Source organism: Galleria mellonella, unplaced genomic scaffold (assembly GCF_026898425.1).
Source record: "Galleria mellonella isolate WM207_F2 unplaced genomic scaffold, CSIRO_AGI_GalMel_v1 utg93, whole genome shotgun sequence".
In the NCBI taxonomy this organism is placed as follows: Eukaryota; Metazoa; Arthropoda; class Insecta; order Lepidoptera; family Pyralidae; genus Galleria; species Galleria mellonella.
Window position 1 is genome coordinate 928,197 of NW_026442176.1, and position 23,053 is coordinate 951,249.

General features: G+C 31.9%; 1 protein-coding gene across 7 annotated transcripts in view; it reads right to left on the minus strand.

Annotated features, from left to right (window-relative positions):
* LOC116412764 (whirlin) overlaps positions 1-23,053 on the minus strand; it is a 100,814-nt gene that overhangs the window by 44,481 nt on the left and 33,280 nt on the right. For 5 of the 7 annotated variants that reach the window (XM_052902576.1, XM_052902574.1, XM_052902575.1 and 2 more), the window contains exons 5-10: positions 21,399-21,573; positions 19,754-19,884; positions 11,398-11,571; positions 8,766-8,891; positions 3,410-3,576; positions 2,729-2,912 (exon numbers count right to left, since the gene is read on the minus strand). In XM_052902576.1, coding sequence (XP_052758536.1) covers positions 2,729-2,912; positions 3,410-3,576; positions 8,766-8,891; positions 11,398-11,571; positions 19,754-19,884; positions 21,399-21,573 — 957 coding nt within the window. The remainder of the gene's footprint in view (positions 1-2,728; positions 2,913-3,409; positions 3,577-8,765; positions 8,892-11,397; positions 11,572-19,753; positions 19,885-21,398; positions 21,574-23,053) is intronic. The other 2 variants (XM_052902572.1, XM_052902573.1) reach the window with 2 other exon arrangements.

Here is a 23,053-nt window from a genome sequence, read left to right on the forward strand (position 1 = left end):
GTGGATCATGTAAACTACAAAATTGTAATGCGGCATGGAAAATCCTTACAGGATAGGCTGTTCCACATTATATATTCAAATATATAAGCAAAAGTTACTTTTGCCTTCATATTATATTTGGATATTTTTTTTATTAGATTTATTTTTTAATACAATCTCGTAGGGATAAAGGGATTGTTAGTAATGGAGACTGAGAATCCCATTGCTAGCAATATACCCAACCAGGTCGACCTCCTCGCTGTTCTCCCTGGAAACTATCATAGTTAATTCCTGATGAATTCATCATGATGGGCTAACTGGCCTGTTTTCATTCTCATCTATCACCCTTCACTGGTGCTCCGCCAGCTTATCCCGTTAGCGCAGGCGGGGTTACCATACCATTTTCACCCATCAAAAAAAAATACAATCTCGTGTTAGCAAAATTTTAAATTACCTTACGATCATCTTTACAACTCCTTACACCATTAAAAATGTTAATATTAAATTATAAGAGATTTAACGCCAACAGTGTTTTAAAATTAATACTGTTGAGAAGAAACGCTGACAAAAACACAATATTATATACTTTGCAAACTTTATTAACGTTATTAGCTCTTTTTTATCGCTAGGTTTTCAAATCTGTACTTAATCTAGTACAAAGCATCTCAAAAAGGTTCTATATCTACGATTCAATACTAAATATATGCTGCGAAAATTCAATTTGTATCTATAAATTATACAAATTATTAAATAGTAGGCTTCTGGTATAAGTATACCTACTATATAATAAACGTCATGACAGATGAACAATTAAAAAACTTATATTTTATGAAATGAAAAATCGTCTTTTACATTCGTTTGTAATTTATGATTTTTTGATGGACGCTGTGATCCGTTTTGTTTTATTTCACAAAGTTAGTTCTTGTTATTATTCCAGATTTAGATAATGATAAGATGTGAAAAATTTAATCAAAAAGGTGTAACACCTAATAAATTTTTTCTTTTGCAGCAAAATAAAGAGGCACGATTTTAATTATATTCTTTTATCTATATAAAACAGATCATCAATCATTTTAGGAGCGGTTCGCGTCTGTTACAGTGTTCATTTGAAATCAATTTATCTTGAATTATCTAAATCAGCTAAATTTATACTTAATGGAGTGTATTGATGTGTTCTTTATCTTATATATATAAAAATCTCGTGTCACAATGTTTGTGGTCTCACTCCTACAAAACGGCTCGACCGATTTTTATGAAATTTCTCATGTATATTTGGTAGATATGAGAATAGATTATAAAGTATATTTCATACCGCTAGGTGATTAGGGTGTAACCAGAAAAAAATATTTTTATGGCATAACAACGTTTGCAGAGTTAGTACTAGATATAAAAATAGGCATCTTGTATTGTCTAATGATTTGATATACATAATACATTTACCAGAGGGAGACTTTGTACAAAAGTCGATTGCTTGGGTACCTCTGTCCCATTCGTGTTTCAACCGTGAAGCAGTTGTGTTTGTATGGCTGTGTTTCAGTTTGAAGGGTGGGATATGGCGTGAATTTACTGGGTATAGAGGAATAACATCTGAGTCCTCAGGAATGGCAACGCATGAGGGATATCATGGGCGAAACAGTATACTCTGTTATGTCCATGGTACTGCTCATGTCTATAGGCGACGGTTACCACTTTCCATCAGGTGGGCCGTCGGCTTGTCTGCCATTTCTAAGTTGTATAAAAAAAAATAGTTTTAATGTAAAAAGAATACATATGTTTAACGAATATTTTCATTAAATGGGTATTTTAATTTATTTTTTTAATCTGTAGCATTATATGACGCGGAAATTTCAAAATGTGAGACAAGTTTTTTTTTAATTTATTTCTAATACCTGAGTAAGAATAATCTATTTCATAAACTAAATTATAGGTTAATATAGTCATATGTCCATTCAACAATAATGAATATCCCTCTATTACAAATTTAATAATTATGTAGTACGTATGTATAACACCACTTTGGTATAGTGGGTTTTTACCGGTTCAGCTATAAAGTGTAACGAATTTAATCCTACATAACCCTGATATATTTATTACATTCCAGTTTACACATACCCTATCTAACGATCAAACTTAATGATGGAAATCTGTGTCCAGATAACCTCAAATAGATTTTATATTACGATACAATTAAATTCATTTATACACACGTTGATTTAGTTAAAATATTCCTGGTAAATGTAAAGTTCATGGACCAGCAAAGGGGTAGAATGGACAATTGAAACTGTTAAACGAATGAATGAATAAATTATTCATTGAATAATACATCACCGATCAGTATACATGCGTTATAATTTATTCACCATAAAAATCGAGAAAAAGTAAGTTTATTTTGAAGACAACATTTTTATATCTATACTATAGCTGTGCTCGCGACCCGCGAATTTATCTTTCATCAAGACTTCATTTTTGTGAGTTCGAAATTTCATCAAGATTTGCGATTACTATACTAGAGTTCTGTGTATATAATAATATGTTTCACTTAGGTGCCTATTTCAACTAGTTTCAAAAAGAGATTTTTGAGTAGGCTCATTTCTTTGTGCAAAGTTATACGATATTTTCGCTCATTTTGAGCCGCTTTTGATAATATTTCTTTTTAATTTTGTCCACATTAAAATCGGTTTTATGCAACAAAATCTTGAATTATTTTAATTGATCCATCTATAAGGAAAATTAATATGGCTCTACTTACCTTCTGTGGTGTATCGAGTAGATCCCTCAATACAGTTAAGAAGGCGTCAGGGGTGAGCCTCCTGGTAGCGTACTCTTCCATGTAGTACGCTAGAGCAGGCAGGTCGCTCTGTGGTAACAACGACCTCGCTTTCTGTTCCACAGCCACCGCCGCTGCGCCTCTTCTTCGGCCCCATCCGCTTATTCTGTCATCACAATAAAGTACATGTTAAAGGAAACTGAGTAGTTACATGTCAGTACCTACGTAATCTTATAACTACAAGGTCTTTAAAAATATTATGATAATCCATTACCTCATCATCCTATCAATTACCTAATCATCCTATTGAGAATAAAAGTAACAGGTAAGTAAGGTAACAGGTTTATTTTCCTTTCCTCTCCTATTGTTTCTTTTTTAATTATTTAAGTTTTTTTGTTAGGTTACTAATCCTACTGCTACTATAAATACGAATATTTGTGGGATGTATGTATGGATGGATGTTTGTTACTCTTTCATGTAAAAACTGTTAAACGGATTGAAATAAATTTTGGTACATGTAGATTATATCCTAATTTAACACATAGAATAATTTTCATACTGATTCACGTTAACAAAACCGCGGGATACAGCTAATCAAATTAATAAAACAATCATTTAGCAAATGATGGAATGTACATACCGTTAAAATGGTCTAGTTCTTACCTTGGCGCAGCATCTCGTTCCCCATACGCGGTACAAGCGTGAGGCACTTTCCCCACGTCCCGGACCAGTAACGACATACGTTTGTGGTACTTGAGCTGTGCGACAGCTTCGTCATGAGTTACGTCTACAAATGACTGCCCGTTCACCTCCAGGATCTGATCCCCCACCTAAACAAAAATAGAAAATATTGAAAACAACGGTAGAACATTTTAATGCCCATTTTTGGTTTGAACGTGATTTAGATCGTATCTTCTTGTTATTTTAATCAAAATAAAAATTTAAAGCCTTGTTTTGCAAAGAAATAATTGTTATTTTTGTTTTTTGTAAAATATATATTATAAGTTACAAGTAGTTAGGTGCTTTCTGTTTCTAAAACAAATTAAGTAGTAATTACATGTCAAAACAAAAATTTTGAAACATAGAAATAAAAAAATATTTATTCTTAAATAAAAATCCAAATTTTACTAATTGAAAAAAAAAATAGGTGTTCTTTGATTATAAATAATTTGTCCAGTGACAAAAAAATAAACTGTAGACAATACAGAGTAAATAATTAAGAGTTGCATCTGCTCCTATTTTGATATAATTGGAAAATGGATTCTATGCAAACATATAGGAACACAACAGCACAATAGAATGAATGGCTATTCATAATGTTATACAACTATTTATATTATACAATTATCAATAGGTATTATTAAAAACTTAGTTCCTTCGCAGATTTTCAAATTTAGTGAATTGGTTACATATATATCATATATTTTTTTTAGAATAGACGAGAGGATTAAAGGATTATCAGTAAGATTCATAATACCCTTCCCGATAAATTAAATTATAAGTCAATCTAAAATATTATATGACATTAACAACAACTTTAATTATAATAATATGATGCCATGAAGTAAGTAAAACTTGTGTGTATTATAAATTTAATAGAAAACGGCACGTATCTACTTCTATTTTTAAAATTATATAAAACAGTATTTATCCATGAAATATTCTCTATGCAAATGCTCTTACAAGGGTGGGTAACAATATTATTACCGAACCTGAGTAAACACGTAAGTAGATATGCTTTTTATCTCGGGAAAACAGGACACAGTTGCAGAAAGTCATAATTTTATCAAAACTTTCATACCAACAAATTATACCAAAATATCTATATACAATTATATTGTGAATTAGACTTGATTAGTACTGGATGTTGGTGATAAAAGTTTATAGATATAATTTATTTGTTTCGGATGTGGCGTGCAGTGGGCGTGGCGAGCGACTCTTGTACAAACACTATAAATTTTCCGCCACACCTCGCTTCAAGCACTCATGAGTTTAAGGTGTTAAACATTTATTTACTACAAATGCAATTGATTCTAGAAACTTAAAGATTTAAGAAAGAGACCATTACAAAATTATTCTTTTTATTATTTTCAATAAAAATCTACTCCACTAAATTGAAAAATCTACTCATTGATATTTTTTATACGACTTAGAATGGCAAACAAGCTGACGGCCCACCTGATGGAAAGTAGTAACCGTCACCTATAGACATGAGCAGTACCATGGACATAACAGGGTATACTGTTTCACCCATGATACCCCCCATGCGTTGCCATTCCTAAGGACTCAGGTGTTATTCCTCTGTACCCAGTAAATTCACTGCCATTACCCACCCTTTAAAACCAAACACAGCCATGTAAACACAACTGCTTTACGGTAGAAACACGAATGGTACAGAGATGTTCAAGCAGACGACTTTTATACAAAGTTTCCCTCAGATGAGGGAGACTATTTAACATTTAAACAATGGCATATCAAAGGGCATACCTGCCATAATAATAAATCGACTCCTTTTTATTTAGGTAATTAATTTAATTGAGTCCATAATTTCGATATTAATTCTTTATGAACTAATATTTCATAATATACGAGTGGAGAGACGACAAATTAACAAACAGGGATGAAGCTTCGTTTTTGCCCTTTGGGCAACTTACATATTGGTGCTATATAAATAGTCACAACACGAATAGAACATGGCAGAAATATTCACTAGAGGGGACAGATGTCAGTATATTTGACAGGGGACGGGAACAGGCGACGCGGAAAGAGGAGTACAGTGTGGGAGTTACGAGTAAATATTTAGTTTGAAATAGCAGTAGCACAGTTAGTTTTATCTGTTAAAACGTTATACAAAATAAACAAGTAAACAAATGGCCAATTATTTCGAATAACACTAAAATGTTGTCATTTAATGCCCTTTACGTCAAATCCAGTTGACTATGTCGCATACTGGCTGACTAAAATCGAAATAAATTAAAATTTCTAAGAAAGTATTCATTTTATTAGGTATTATGTATAAGAGGAGATGGACTTATTGTAGTATGTACTTAAGTGGTATGTGTAAAGGTTCCGCAAATGGTCAAGTAGCTTCAGTCAAGCATGTATTTTATATAATACCGCTTCAAAATAGAGACAGTACCGTCTGTGCCGTCTTCTTTGCTCTTACAAGCGGCAATATAATATACGTGCTTGATATATGAATAAGCTTCTTACACGAAATGTATAAGTAAATATCTATTACAAATTAATAAACTTATTAAGAATTATTTATTAAGATCAATGCTTCGTCTAGTTTTATTGCTTGGAAATGATAGCAACACCATTGTAATGTAACGTTGCTAAACCATAAACCTCCGACAAATCACTGCAATTAGCAAAGTTTCGTAACACGTTAAAAGTTAACATTTTGTAATCGAATAATATGTATTATTATTAATTAAAGAGTAATTAGTATTTCCTCTTATATTTTTTTATTATTATGACTAGTCTGCTTAAATATGTTTATATTCATAGACATCCTTGGCAATATTAAATAAATGTCATGCGAAATAGACTTAAAGTTCCATGGAAGTTTAATAGAAAGCGAACAAGCAATTTGGCACGTTGCGAGACACAGCTTTCAAGTCCCAGCTAACTTTGGGGCTATTTCGCCACGGAAACGCCACTTCGCCCCCACACTCACGACTATCTCTAATGTAATTCTATGTTAATTTGCAAGGAAGTGTAAAGTTATTGCAGTGAAATTAAAGTCCTTAACGTAATTAATTTGTCTTTACATTACTTTAGTGTAACCTTCATTATGGTTTACAAATAAAGCTATAAATAGTATAAAATATATTATAAGTATTTTATTATTATTTTTTTATCAGGAAAACTAAAAATTAAACTTATTAAATTATAAATTAAACGTTATTTTTATATTCTTCTCTTATGAGAAAAAGCACGTACTCAATAATTTATTATCAATATTACAATCTATTATTATTATTGTATTTTTTTTTTTAGTTTTTTACAAATAAAAATGAAAAGTATGCATTTTAATACAAGTAAGGCATACTGAAGTCTCGATTTCAGTAATTCAACTAATGCATGCTTCGACAACAGCTGGCGGTTGTCCAAACTGCACCTTATCTATCTGGAAAGAGATTAATGGAGGATATATGTAGCTATTGCCTAATCTACGACGAGGATAAAAGGGGGAATGAAGTTATTGGATTTTTTGGCACAGAAATGCTTTGTATATGCACGTAAAATATGCTATAAGTGGTTTGGCGGTACATTAAAAATATATTGTATAAAAATATATACCTTAAAAGTTATTTTAGATTACAATATAAATAATTGGGCAAGGGATGGGCAGTACCGTTACTCTTAAAACATTTCTAAAGTCTAACTGCTGTTGCCAATCCGCCTGCCAAGAGTGGCAACCAATGGCAAAAATTCCCAAGGGGGAGATTTATGTTCTGCAGTGGACAGTTTAAGTCTGATATAATAGTAATAATAGAAAAACATTAAAACAAAAACCATATTCTAGAATTTTACCCAAACCGTATTCTTATGATGACATTCAATTATATACCTGTATATGGATTAAGTATATATATATGGATTAATAAGATTGATAAGTATCATCAGGTCAACATGATCGATCAAGTTTGTTTTTTTTTTTTTATAAAACTACGATAGGTACTACAGTAACCGTGTACAATCAGATGGGCTGTAGGCTCGTTTTGCACATTCGTGGTATATTTAAAAAACTTATAAATCTCAGTATCAAACGATAAAACATTACCCCTTATTCATAAAAACTAAAACGTCGTTTAAATCTACGAGTGTTTTAGCTATTAGAGCGTCAAATTGAGATATTAGAGCAAAAGAAAAAAAAAACTTGAATACCTAAAATATTATATGTTTATGAGACGTTTGAGATTTTTATAAATAAGGGGGACAATCTATAATTAATATAATATATACAACCGCTACAAACGGTTAACACTTTCTATCGTATACATTTGTTTGCTTGCTTGCCAGTATAATTAATATAAAAGAAATAATAAATTTAGTATCTTTGCAGCTGTATCTTTTCTGAGTTATGGATGATTTATACTGACCTACATTCTAAAGGAAACAAAGAGAAATAAATAAGCAAGAATTTTTGTTTAGATAATATATATATTTTGCCTCAAACAACCCACGCAATGCTTTGTCAGCTATTGGGAACTTTAAAAGCTCCCCTACGCAAATTAAACACAATGGGTAACAAATTGTTTTCCTGGACAGTGTCTAATGTGTGATCATTAATTATGGCGGCAATAAAGGCACCGCCGTTATCAACAGTAATCAATATGTCAGCTATTATTGTATATTTTATTAAATCAAGCAAATATATAAGACATTTTTCATTTATCATGTTTGTAAATGAGTAAGGGACCTAATGCATTATTGCCAAACATTGGAAGTTCTACTATTAAGACAAATAAATTCTTGCAGTCAAATTTCATCATATCAAGCGTTAACTGTCCAATGCTGAACATAGGCCTCCCCCTATTAATGGTTTTGGCTAGCAGTTTGTAAACAGCAATTAAGCTTAAGGTGATGTTTAAAGAGAGTCATTGCTGCTCATCTCTTGACCATTAAGTTCCTTTAGGTGCCTCTTTTGACACATACAGGAAAGTCAATCAAATATTAATCAACAAATAGCTAGTGAAAAAATTGTTGTTTTATTTTTTATTATTTTTTTTTAAGTAAAAGTTAATGTAACTTGTTGGATTGATTAAATTTTAATAATTATTTTAATGAACTTAATAATTAATTGGTTAATAATATTTCTATTTCATAATTTGTGTGTAAAACAGAGTGTCGAGAAGAAAGAAAAACAGTTTAAAATAATAATTCCTTTTGTTGTCTTACAATTAACAATAATTTATTTACTAATTAGGTACTGAATATTACACGATATTCATGTAACTACTATTGTTACTAAGCTTATGTATTATTAAAATAAAGAAATTTAAATTACCATTAGTCCAGCTCTATCAGCTACAGATTCCTTGTCGACCCCAGTGATGTAAATGCCGAGATTGTATTCTAGACCTCCTCTAATCATCAGTCCTAATGACTGACCCGGCTCGATGCAAAGGTCCACCTGTTTACATAAAATAATATTACAACAAAATGACTTCTCATCCTGCAATGGAATACACATCTTTACCTTTGTGTATTGGGCTAAAAGCATCCTGTATGTGTTAATTCAGGATACCATTTGCGTACAAATATTGTATTCTAATTCATATTCACATTTAAGCGTGATTGAGTAATAAACATTTAAACAAAAATCTGTCGAATTTATTATCTCATTTGCCCACGAAATACATGTGACATTTTACGCCGTAGTTCATCTATGTACCAAATTTGATTGAAATATATCTAACCATTTCAGTGAAATCTAGTAAACAATTATTATATAAAATAATTGTTATCCTCTTACATCTATGTTTATAATATTGTAGCAAAGTATTACAGGATCTCATTAGGTGGACCACCTTTATTTTTACTTTTAATGGGAGCTCGTTACAGTTCTGAATTGTAGGAAGCGGTAAGCAGTTAAGTACTTCCTAAATACCTATTAGAAGTGTGTACTTAGGGCGGAGTCATAAAAGCGGCCGACCGTCAGCAATATTGACTATCTACATTATAATTAACTGGGATTGATACAACAACACTTCACAAATAACAAAATAGAAATATGATAGAACGATTTTTATTAAATACCCAACCAAACCGACGATTTTTTATTAATAATCCACAGAACCGCAATTTCTTGAGAACATATTTTTTAATGTTTATTACTATAATAGACACAGTTTTATCATCTAATCCAGCCTAAATTCTAAATTCAGAGGTGTAAATTAGGGAATAGTTCTGAAGCTCAAATTCATGTTCGGATCATTTTAAATAATTGTCCCGTAATTCTTACTTTAATGGATATGTAAAGCGATAAGTTACCTCATAGGCGAGTATTTATAACGAAAACGACCTCTTGACAATAAAGGGCAACACCCTCACATGTTTCACTTTATAATTAACTAAAATGCGAAATTAATTTTGTTTTAATTATAAATGGTTTTACATAGTAGCTATCTACCTAATATCATCTTAAATTAAGTTTTACGTTTAATGAAATCCGGAGAATTACAATATTGCGCAGATTTTAATGAAAATAGCTGGCACTTCTTTCATAACTTTTATGTAAAGGTACGTATTTAATACGCTACCATCCTAATGGGCCATGTTTTAATAGAGTTCATATGAGAAAAGTAATATAAGTTCATAAAATTAAAATTATATATATAGGTCTATCTATCTTTATTTGAAAAAAAAGAAGGTAAACTTCTAAAAAAAGTTTTTCAAAAGTTTACCTTCTCTTGCTCTGATATATTTGTTACATAATTAAAAAGGAGCTTATTTCGATTGAAATTATAAAAATGATAAAGATAATTAAAACTTTTTAAAAACACAAATGGAAAACTTAATAGCAAAATAAAATACCAGCAAGATAGTCATCTAGAGTATATAATAGAAAGAAGTTAATTTTTAAGAATGAAGTAATAACGAAGTAAGGTAATGTGGCATTTACTTGTCAATTTTCCAAAACAACTGAAAAATTCAATATTTCTGATTCATTATTTAAAAAGTGCTCTGCCTACAAACTAAAACATTAATGGTAGAATACATTGTACATGTATAAATCTATGACAAAAAAATTTCACTTGTTTCATATTTTGATTTGAAAATTTTCAAATACTTTTTGCCATCAAAGTTTATAAATTTTTAAATAATCAGCCTGTAATATTGAAAACTCTTTAATTGTTTTTGAAAATTCACGAATAAATGCGACGTTGCCAAATTTTGTAAATTAAAGTTTAAACGGTTTTAATCTGTGGTCGCTGTTATGCGTTGAAGACAATTTCATTGAGGAAATTATATATTATAGAGACGACAACATTACTTCGAACACTGGAGCACAGCCGACCGGAGCCAAATCGGACATGCCGCGAGCCTCATTACAACCACTAACGATAGACTCCAGTGGTCAGCGAACAGCGATTAGCATACCACAGCCCCGCTTTGCCCCTGCCCCCACCGACTCTGCTCTGCTCATATGCATTCTTGAATTTATGAGCGAGCCATTTGTATGTAAAATATTAAGATGAAATAAAATTACTGTAAAAATTTTAGGTGTTCGTTATCCAATCACGCATAAATAGCTGACTAGATTTAAATGATATCATAGTTACAGATTACGTCTACTTTCATATATAATACAAATTCGTTATATGTATAAAATGCAACGCCATTTCCTTTAGACCATAAAATTTCATTTTAGATAATCTAAGAAAATAAATTATATAATTTAATTCTAGTTCATTATCTAATACAAAAAAATGGGAATAATTACGTAGGTTCCTATAGGTTTACAAACATACCAAAACAAATTAAAATTAAATAAATATTTACATTTAAAAATTCAAATATTTTTATAATTTTTTCTTTAACTCGATTTAAACACTTTCATTAGATATTTTGTTGTTGTTCTATGCTCTTTTTTTTAATCCAAGTTTAACTTGCAATCAGAAAAGACCGGCACTCACCCTTCGTATCGAGCGATCCTTGCTGGCGGAACGTGGTGGACGCACCGGCGGCGGCGACGCTGGCCTTCCGTACCGGTCCATCCATGAACAAGATGCGCGGCCAACAAGCGCACCTGCTGTCCGCACCGTCATCGTCAGTTGACGACAGGACTTCAGCATCTGATGACAATCATCCTAGTTACTAATTAATAAGTATATAAGTAAGTATATATAAATATTATTAGGTTTATTAATGGCTAAAAGTAGAATGGCAGCCTTGTCTGTGTAATCGGTATACGCTAGCAGGGCATCAGTGAGAGATGATAGGTGAGAATGAATGCAGATCAGTTCAGCCGTCATGATGAATTTGATAAAAATCAACCACAATAGTTTCTAGTAGGAACCAAATTTTCCTCTCAGTATTATTATGTTTGTATGTATTGGCGTATTAAAATTGTTTACCTAGCCACTTAAATAAGGCATAGCTGAAAGTTCAACTCACATCCTGGGGTGGGCATGAAAATACGAGCAATAGCCCTTAACCCAAGTTAAATACCAGAATAAAGCCTATGTAATTATAATACCGTATAACTTTTTAACCACTTACCATCAAGTGGGTCGTATGCTTGTTTGCCACCTCAATGGTATAAAAAAAAATTAACAACAGTTATTTTTATTTTTCAACAATACACTAATATTTTTTATAACTTGTACACGAAATGGGCGACATTATCATGGAGAACACGGCATAATCTATTATGTTCATGGTATTTACTGTTCATGTCTATAGGCGACGGTTACCGCTTTCCGTTAGGCGGGCCGTCAGCTTATTTGTCATTCTAAGTTCCATAAAAAAAAACACAAACAAGAAATCCATGTGTTTCGAGGGATACTTTATTTCACTGGCTTATATTTCTCAACGGAAACTGTATAGTCGCAGCCGAGCGTGACTATAAATAACAAACGCCGATATGTCCCAGCCTGCTTCAGGTAAATCCCTTGATAGGTATTGTATCGTAAACAAAAAACTTCTTACTCTCAGTTCGTAAGTATATACTATACTTATTTTTAGCTAGATAAAATAATCCATAAAATAATGTTTTCTTATATATATACCTATAGTTCCCTCTTAGAATTCCCAAAATATGGAAAAAACAAAACCAGTTGTAGAGGAGAAAATACGTATTTTAAATATGAGCATATAAACAAGATAAAGATAATCTTCTTTAATTTTCAAATTAAAATATATGCCAGTTTTTTTCAATATTATCAGAAAACACAAAAAGTATAAAAAAAAATACAGTACAGTTATACGATAAACATCAGCTTTGAATTAGCTTTTTAATTTTTTCGGTTTTAGATATAATTGTTAGCTACTGCTTAGTATTCTATTCAAATAAAATTGTAATTAACTTTAAAAAAAAATTATAATATTGATTTATATGCAAGATCACAGAACAATTTTCAACCTTTAAAATTAATAATATATACACGTAACTCGTGTACAGAAGTATGTACAGACCTATTTGTTTACCTGTAATATACTAATGGCTCCACAGAGTCCGTATGCGAAATTTTATATACCATCTAAAATATATTCGCAAATACTTGAGTTTTATAGCACTCTACTGTCATAAAACTTTTTATAAGCGTCGTAACACAATACGTAAAAAGCAATTGCAACATTAGTAATTGTACCACCAACGTTCACAATAGAATGTACAAATCAAAATTTAATGAGCGTCAATACATTGATTAACTGCTTAATTAATATAATAAATATAAATAAATCATTTGTTAAAAATTAAAGCTACGAGCAGTTTTGATAACTTTCAGGAACACACTCATCGAATTCATCTAGTAATCGCTTAATGAAATGAATATGTTGAGCCATTGAATAGAAAACGAATACGATATGACGAGAGGTAATTTCGACTTTCATACCGAAGTATAATACAATTCCCATATATTTTATTTTACATAGGTTTATAATTGTAATTGTAAATTGTAATTATTTGTATCTATAATAAGTTTACTATTGTTCTTATGTTTGTATCTTTTGGTGGAAACAATAAAAAGTATCCATCTATCTGTATTGTTATATTTATATATTTGTTTTCATAGAAATACTTAACCAAAAACAGGTAGTTTTGCAAACTGTTTTATCCATGTATTCGTATGCGTAAATAAATTAAGGTTATCATAATGTACATTTATTACTCAGTATATGGGAAAATGTACATTGTAAAGTTAAATTGAAAAATAAAAACGATACAAAATTCTTATGAATTTAATTTATAACCAATTCGTGTACTAAATTTCAAAAGACAGCCTTATCGTTAAGCAATCTCTTCCAGACAATCTTTAAGTAGAGTACACTGAGAAAAAGACAAAGGGATGGTGACGCACTATTATATAGAGACTAATATATACAAACATATATAAAGTAAATTTATTGTATTAATTCAATTTCACTGAATTTATTTTACGAGTATTAATTACCATTAAAAAATAAGTAAAACATTGTTTAATATATAGATTGGAAAATTCTAATTAGCTAATGTATGGTATAAAAATATTTCAATTATTTTAGATACGAGAATAAGCTGTTAATTACAAATTTAACAATAAATATAATAAATATAAAATAAACGAGATCAGAAGCTTTTATCTCAGTGTCTTTCCAAATTAATAGTTCGTGTAAAATTTTACCTATAGAATACAAAAACCAGGCTTTAAAAACTTAACTTTGTATATTTATTTTTTTATTATAGCTCGATATGTGGCCACACCAAGCGAATACAGAAACAATATGATCCATGAATACGATCAACCGAATGAATTACTTACTCTCAACGGTTGACCGCACTATGACGGCTTAATAAGTGTCTTTCCACGCTACGTTAGAAGGATCTGAGGTTATAGGATGAAGGGAATACATCTCGAGAAAAACCATTCGACATTGTACATCGATATGGTACAGTTCACGTAAGAGTTAAAACTTATTTGTACGCAAGCTCGGGCGGTCAACCGCGTATGGATGTAATCACTTGCCCATCATTGTGGTGTGCTATCGGAAAGGAGGAGGTGGAATATGGTAATGGAATGCTTCTGTGCACTTGCTGTAAAATAGGGGTGGTAGAAAATAAAGCAAGGAAAGCTACATCTCTGCGTAATGATAGAGGTTCTAGTGTTTTGCTTCAAAACTCAGAGATTTTTGGATCATTATCATTTCAGCCATTATCCGTCTACTACTGGGCATAAGCCTTCACCATAGACTGTCATAAAGAACGGTCCTGAGCCACCTGCATCCACTAACTCCCTGCAATGCACTTCAGGTCGTCATTCCATCCAGTGGGAGGAGGGTCGTCCTACACTGCGTTTGCCCGTACGCGGTCGCCACTTAAGAACCTTTCTTCCCCATCGGTTGTCGGTTCTTCGAGCTATGTGACCAACCCATTGCCACTTTAGCTTGCTAAACCTTCGGGTTTCAGCCTTACTTTCGATATATTCCCTGTAGTTAAGATTGGGACGCAGAGATAGTTTCAGTAAATCGAGCTTATCTCGTATTTCTAGAGGAGTGCCACAGAATAAAAGAGATGGAGAAAAGGGGGATTTTTTATGAACAACACGTATACTTGCGTCCTGTTAGTATTAAACACGACGAGATTACTACCGCCTTAAACAGGAGCCCCACGCAGTGTTTCATTAATTTCACCAAACAGCGCATCTCGTAATATTATAAGATTATATGTACATTATAAGAGTATAGATTTAATTTTGAGACAACTGATTACTTCTTTATTCCAAAACTCCTTTCTTTCAGTTAGCGTTGTTTACGTTTTCCTTGTTCATTTATATTGGCCTTAACTAAATGTCCGCAAAAAGCTTCGGTGAATGTCAAAGTGGCATCGTAAATCAAGCGATATCGCGGTGCACGGAAGGAAAAAAGCTCGAACGAACGTCTGCAAAAATAGCGCTATTCACCTGACAAGCTCACTCGATTACCAAAACTTAATATTACTATATTAATAGAATGTTTGCGATGTATTTTCATATATATTAACTTTATTTTGGGACTACTATTTTTACTACTTGACGTTATGTGTATTAAAAAGGTTATGTATGTACATCTTATAAACTTTAATGTAACAGGATACATCATCTTATCCATTACTTCAAATTTATTTTAATATATTTATCAATCAATAAATTACGTTTACTTATCGTATTATAATAATAAAAGTTTCTTTATATATGCGGAACGAACTTATATTACAGTCAACAAAATAAAAAATATTTGACAAAGAAAAGGCGTTGTATATGATTGATTCTTTATACCAGTTCTTTGTACTATCTATTATTATTGGTATCGACTTATATTATAGGTACATATGTAAATATATCGAAATGTATATATATGCCTTTGCTATAAGTATTTCAGTAGTTGTATGTATTTATTTTAACAATGTGAGTTAATACTTGTAAAGTACTCGTATACCGGACGACCCGTTTTTTCATTTTTGAATAATTTGATTAATTTAATTGTATATAATTTTATACAACGATATTTATGAAAAGTTTGTAGAGTTTAAAATTATAAATTCAAATGTTATGGAAATAAGTTTATTTAAAGATTCAATGAAAAGGGTTTCACAAATCTTCATTTTATAGAGTACATAGCTTTTATTAACGTTTCTGTTAGTTTGAAATTTACATAAAGAAAACTAACACATACCTATATGTAATGAAGTAGCCATATCTAAGTTTGTTTATTAGAAAGAATGGCACGTAAATATGCATTATTTCATCGCAAACAAAAACAAACGTGACTGTCCTCTCAACGAGATATTGTGCGAAAAGAAAATATAACATAGACCGAGCTAATCCAAACTTTATGTTAGTCCTTGTGAAAAAATATGAGGAAAGAAAGTTTGTTTTTATCTATATTCTTACGACCTATTTGTGGAAAATGTCACGCTAAATCTATACCTGCTTGTAATAAAATTGTTCTGGCCTCTGTACGTAGAAAATATCAAAAGAGAATAAGATTAGAGTTACTGTGTGGCGATAACATAAGAATACAATGTGTTGCCATTACTTTTCATTCTCGGAATGCCACAGGAGGAGACTAGTATAATTCGTCGTAAAAAAATTCTGTACAGAATACAAAACACTAAGTCACGATACTCAGTAATTACTAATGTACCTTTACATTAAATCAATGCATGAAATCCCGAAATGACGTGTATGCCATTATCCCCCTCTTGAAATAACCTTCTCGGACCCATCTACTTATACTAAATAGAACAAATAGCTAATGGAATATGTTTTGTAAAATAAATTATATTTATGTAGCTAATATAATTATGTATAACATAATACGTATTTTTCGTACAACAATATTCCATTTTAATCATAGTGAACGGCAAGTGCTCCACCGACAAAAGTGCAACTCTTCAGTACGAAATGAAAAAAAATATTTCATGACATAATAGCAATGTTGTGGAAATAACTATATATAAAGTCCGATTTCCACCAAGTGTAGTGACTAAATTGAATTTGGTTACTTCATCTAGTGGGAAGCAAAGATTAGGTTGGACATAGATATTTAATATCGAAATAGGAGGCAGACCTAAGAATATAGTAATTGTAGTATAAATGGACGATGACTATTTAAATGTGAAGAACAAAAACTTGATATTAACTCAAGTAGTCGTAATAATAATAAGTATTACTTTTTTAGATCACATTCAATAGGTTGCATCACCTGCGCCAAAAAGATGTTGATAACCTTTGAGCCAATAAAAAATATGGCCCAAAACAACGCACTATCGGCTAATGTTACTCTGTCACGAAATAATTACAGTAGTAGTAACATATGAATTAATATGCTGAATATGGAAAACTACAATACAGGATGTGATGTTATCTGTTAAAATATTTATATATAACATGTATGACATTTAAAATATCTTATATGCCATATTATATTTTCTGTGCTGAGCGCTGCCAAAGAAGAATTATTACTACTACAACGACTTTTGTAAGCAATTTTATTTTATTTTTATTTTCTTCGAATCGCCATCATCATCATCATGTCAGCCTTTAACTGTCCACTGCTGAATATAAGACTCCCTCTTAGGGGGTTTTGCCAGTAGATGCCACACTTGGCAGGCAGATTGGCAACTGCAGAGGTAAAACATATCTGATGATTGTCATCAGAGAGACGCTATTACCCATCCCTTGCCCTTCTTTAGTTGGCTCTTACGACACCCACGGGATAGGAAGGGATGACCTATTCTATATTGGAACCACACGGCTGGGCTTCAAATATCAAATAATAAAAGTATTCGTATGAATCTAAAAACCGTCTACATGCTTTTTCATATATCTACTGATTATACTATTATCTCTCTACAATTAGTCATAAATCAAAAAGTACGAATAGAATTAAAAGAAATTGGAGATTTTTATGGAGAAAATAAAACGATCCAAAACGCAAGTATCCTGCCAAACAAGAGAGAATTATATTTGTCTAGAACAGTTAGGAAATGAGTCTATTTTTCGCCACCAAAGAATAACAATATTTTTGTTTGTGAAGATTTCCCAGGAAATTATAGTTTTATAGTATATAACACTATAGTTTGCAGGAATGGTAATGTAATAATAAGGTATGGGCCATTATAATGTACTATATTATAATATATTACAGATAACAGCTTTCCGAAACTAGCTGAAAAAACAAGACTATTTGAATAAAAATTATTTAGCCATCTGTAATTTATGATTTTAGCTTCGAATTAGCATAATTATGATAATCATTATTGTGTTCAGGTATATTGAATGTGTTAGTCGAAGCTATTCAACTAGTTTTCAAATATAAATTATGTTATGTTATATAATGTTATGTTATGAAAATATAAATTATGAGGATAATGTTTCGAGATAAAAATAATATATTTACCAGTTATTTGTACGAGATACCGCTATAGCTAGTAAACCATAAATAAAATTTCGAGGATAATGTTTGATATAAATATTATTTTATAAAATACACGATCACGATGAATAAACGATATATGATTTACGAAAACAACACATTAGTCACTTTTGTCTCCCATTGGGATAGGCAGAAACAATAAAACGCCAATTGCTTGGATTCAATTTGGCGTTCCATTTAATAAGAGTATATGAGTTTAATACATTTGTTGATTTCAAAGATGAATAAAAAATTTAAGCGTGAAAATTAAAAAATAACAGTAATCGGCGATAAAACGCTGTGTAGGAGTCAGTTTATCGTACTTTGGCAGTGTCAAAGTGATTTGGCCCAGTCCCCGGACAATCTGCCAGATGCAACAGGTAAGCATTTCGGTGAACCAAGTCATCATTCATATTGGGTATAACTTTGAAATATTTTATTGTAACGCTTAAAATTATACTAAAATTTCAAGAATAATAATAATTATTATTGTCAATCCTTCAATATTAATTTTATATACAAAATTACAGATTATAAACTAAGAGAAATCAAATTCATCTTTCAAGGGCGGGTCTTATTAGTAGCACTAAACATTTTTTTCCAAAAACGTTATATGCCCAACTACATATTATGTTAATTTGTTAAGACTATACTTTTTAATTGTTTTCTGACCCACGTTTCTTTGGGAATTTTTTTTGGTAATAGAACATTCTCTTAAAAGTATATCTATAATTTTAACTTCACCCTTGGCGATATTACTAGATATCTATGATAAAAGCATCGTCCTAGTAGAATTAGTAAAGATCGAATATCATTAATAGCATGCGCATACGTCAGATTATATACATGCACTGAATGTTTATCTGATACGAAACTATGTAAAAAAGTTCATACAAATTATAAAAAAAAAATTCCCTATCCCTAAGAGCATTGATTTGACCCTGACTCAAGACATTTGAATTACAGCTTTACCCATTTTATCTATTATAATAAAGCCATTTTTATACAACGAGGATGTCATTCAGCACATGGCCCATTTAACGGTAAATAGTCTATGTAAATAATCTTAGTGATATTGTTGGCATATCTGTGGCCCATGTAACATGCCACATTACAATTTGGAGTTACAGTACCTAGTAGTAATTTATTTATTACTATCTCACCTTCCCAATAGAGCACATAGTAGGCGACTTGACAGCATGTAAGCAAACTGCTTGAAGGCAAAGTTGCCTATGACACAGATAAGTACGACACAGTCTTCATTTTGTATCCTCTCAACATACTATTCAAAACTCCTAGTCAATTTGTAAACAAACATGTAGATACTACGTCGTACGCTCAAATTGAATAATGTTGTAAAATTTACAATGATTAATGTGTGTAAAAATAAATTACCTTCAACGCATCCTCGTGTGAAATCCCTGAAAAGGGCGTCCCATTGACCTGAAGTATGGAATCTCCGGGGCGCAGCCCTGCGCGCTCCGCCACCGAGCCCTCCTCCACTCTCGATATATACACGCCGACACCTGTTCACGATATTACTAGGTACAAATTACTGGTGAAATAAATGTTTACATTCAAAATTCAAATCATCTTTATTCAAATAGACTTATTTACAAGCACTTTGAAATCATTTTTTTAAATTTACTGCAGGATTCAGAATGTTGTTATCTGTAGCTAACATATGGATAGGTAATAGGTATTCTTCTAAATGCTACAAATATTTTTTTATATAAATCACCTCACCTAATCGGCTCACCTGATGGTAAGTGACTACCGCCGCCCATGGTCACCCACAACACCTACGGCATTGCAGGTGTGCTGCCGGCCTTATGTTTAATTTTTAATAATATCTATATATACGAGTAAAAATATCATAGAAAATAACAGTTTTTAGTAGATTTTCTAATTAGAAGCCGTGTGAAGCAGGGACCGTTCGCTTAAATAATAGATAAATCCGAAATATCAATAATTTATTAATTTATTCGAAAGATGGCTGTGCTAGCTTGCCTAGGAATAGATATAATATATTGGTTATTATAAAACAAATATTGTCTATATTATAAATCAATGACACACTAGCGGCCCGTCCCGGCGTCGCACGGGTGGACATTTTTACATTTTAAAAAGTGGCCTTTAGGGCTGCACACGCGACGGAAGCTTAAAAATGGAGTAACTTCTCCCGTTTTCCCAATATTTCCCTTCACTGCTCTGCTCCTATTGATCGTAGCGTGATGAAAAGTATACTATAACCCGCCCAGGAGTATAAAGAATAATTGTACCAAGTTTCGTTAAAACCCGTCAAGTAGTTTTTATTTCTATAACGAACATATAGACAGAAACAAAAATTTTACTGTTTGCATTTTTGGCATCAGTATCGATCACTAATCACCCCCTGATAGTTATTTTGGAAATATATTTCATGTACAAAATTGAACTCTCTACAGATTTATTATAAGTATAGATGAGACAACACACCAACAATTCATACAAATGATAATAATTTCTATATTAAAATTTGGCTGTATGCTTCGTCTGAAAATAGTGAACATACCTATTTAATTAAAAGTACTCTAAATGACATTCCCTGGAAGAAGTTTTAAATGATACGGAAAATATATTTTTATATACCTCACGGTGGAAGATTTTATTATTTTAATATTCAGCGGAAGCGCCTAAATAACAATATACAATATATTATTATTTAGGTATCCAATGAATTTACAATTTTAGATTTATTTACACAATTTCTATGAATTGTTTATATACAGACTTGGTAATTTTTATTATCTACGTAAGTAGGAATAGTAAGAAGTATACATATAATTACACATACTTATAATTACAATACTAAATGAAATACAAATATGAAAGAAATGTTTTCAATTTATAAAGACCCCTTTCGATCAAAAGCAGTTCACAATTGACGAAGACGTCATGTAAAAGTATTCTTTTCGACGTCCGTAGACAAAACGAAAACGAACATAACATAGCGTACTTTACCAAACAAAAGCGTCATAAGGGAAGTGTTTGAGCGTACCACCAGGCTCACCTGCCTCCTTGCCACCTTTCACGCAGATGCCGAACCCGTGCGAGTCGGCTGGGTCACGGCTCATGGTGACAGTCCGCGTAGCAGGCTCCGCCGGCGGCGGCGGCGCGCCCCCCGACGAGTATGGCCGCTCACGGTCACGCTCGGCGCCACCGCGATATATCGCCTGGTCACATGGAAACTTTCATCTGTTATACCCAATTTAGGTGGGAGGTTGGGGAAAGGAATTGTTAGTAACACTAGTCTCCATTGCTAGCAATATACCCTGTCAAGTCGACTTCCACGCAGTCCCTTTTGGAAAAAGACATAGTTAATTCGTCACGATAATTTACCTGACTTCATTTTCACCTATCATAACTCAATAGTACCCCCCACCCCTCCAGCATATACCCATAGTACAGACTGGGTCACCATTCTATTATCATCCACTAAATGAAACCAATTCAGGTACCAAAAACTCGCAAATTGAAGAAGAATATTTATTATAAAAGATCTCAGTTTAAAAAAATACGTGGCGATAATATATGTAAAATTTTTTAAAGGGAAGAATTTAGCCTTTTTCGTCCTTCTTATGTTACTTAGTCGGTTGTCAATTGCATTATTGTTGGTCTCGATGATAATAATATACTATTTACATTTCAGCGTAATATTTACCAGCTCCTACAGATGAGTGGCAAACAAATCGATCGGTTGATATTTACCGCACATATAAGAAAGGATAAGGCGTTTGATTTAGTCGTCACATTCTGTCTCATGTATACGGTAGTGAAAAGTGAATCTATCGGTAAATTCGTTTATTTGTTTAGTGGGTGAGGTAGGTAGCTATTACAGTAATTATGAGAATAGAAACAAATGCCGCGACTTTTTCACTGAACTCCACCTATGAGTATATTTTCTATGACACACAAAAAACTCTTTATTAAATTTCTACGTCTCGTGTAGAACCTGTGTGAGGCCGATCAGAAAATTTCTTTTTATTTTAAGAACAAGATAAGTTACTTATAAATCGGACGATTAATCAGTCTTCGTCGTAAACAACCTATAAATATTCAGGCACGTTCCATTAGTAAATACTTGGATATACTCTTTTAGAAAAAAGCAATTTAAATACCGTGAACTTTGTTAAGAATTGTTTTCCTCAATATTACCCTCAACGAGTCGTTCATAAGCAATAAAACTCGAGCCCCTCCATTGCACAAACAATGTTACTTGAGGCGAACGTTTAGCATCTCAAAGGCAATACAAGTCGCTCGCTCCTACAGCCTCGAGCCACCGAGGTCTGATAGCAGCGAGCGACCGAAACCCTTGATATTTATTACGGATCCATCTTTCGAACCGCTATCAGATTATAGACGGATACATAACAGATGGCTGTATCTATATGTATATACTGTAGGTATATACTACATTGAATACGGTGTGTAAATTAGGGTCACATTCTCGAAGGGAGATATCGAAGGGGAACATCTAAAAAAGATACTTTCAATGTGTTGACATAAAAAATGAAATATGTTACATAAGTTAGTGTTATCATAGAAAAGTATACACTACTTTCTACTTTTTGCATAATAATAACACACAATGAGGTCATACAAGAAATATTTTTATAATACTTGAACTCCACGACAACTAATCGAATCATGCAA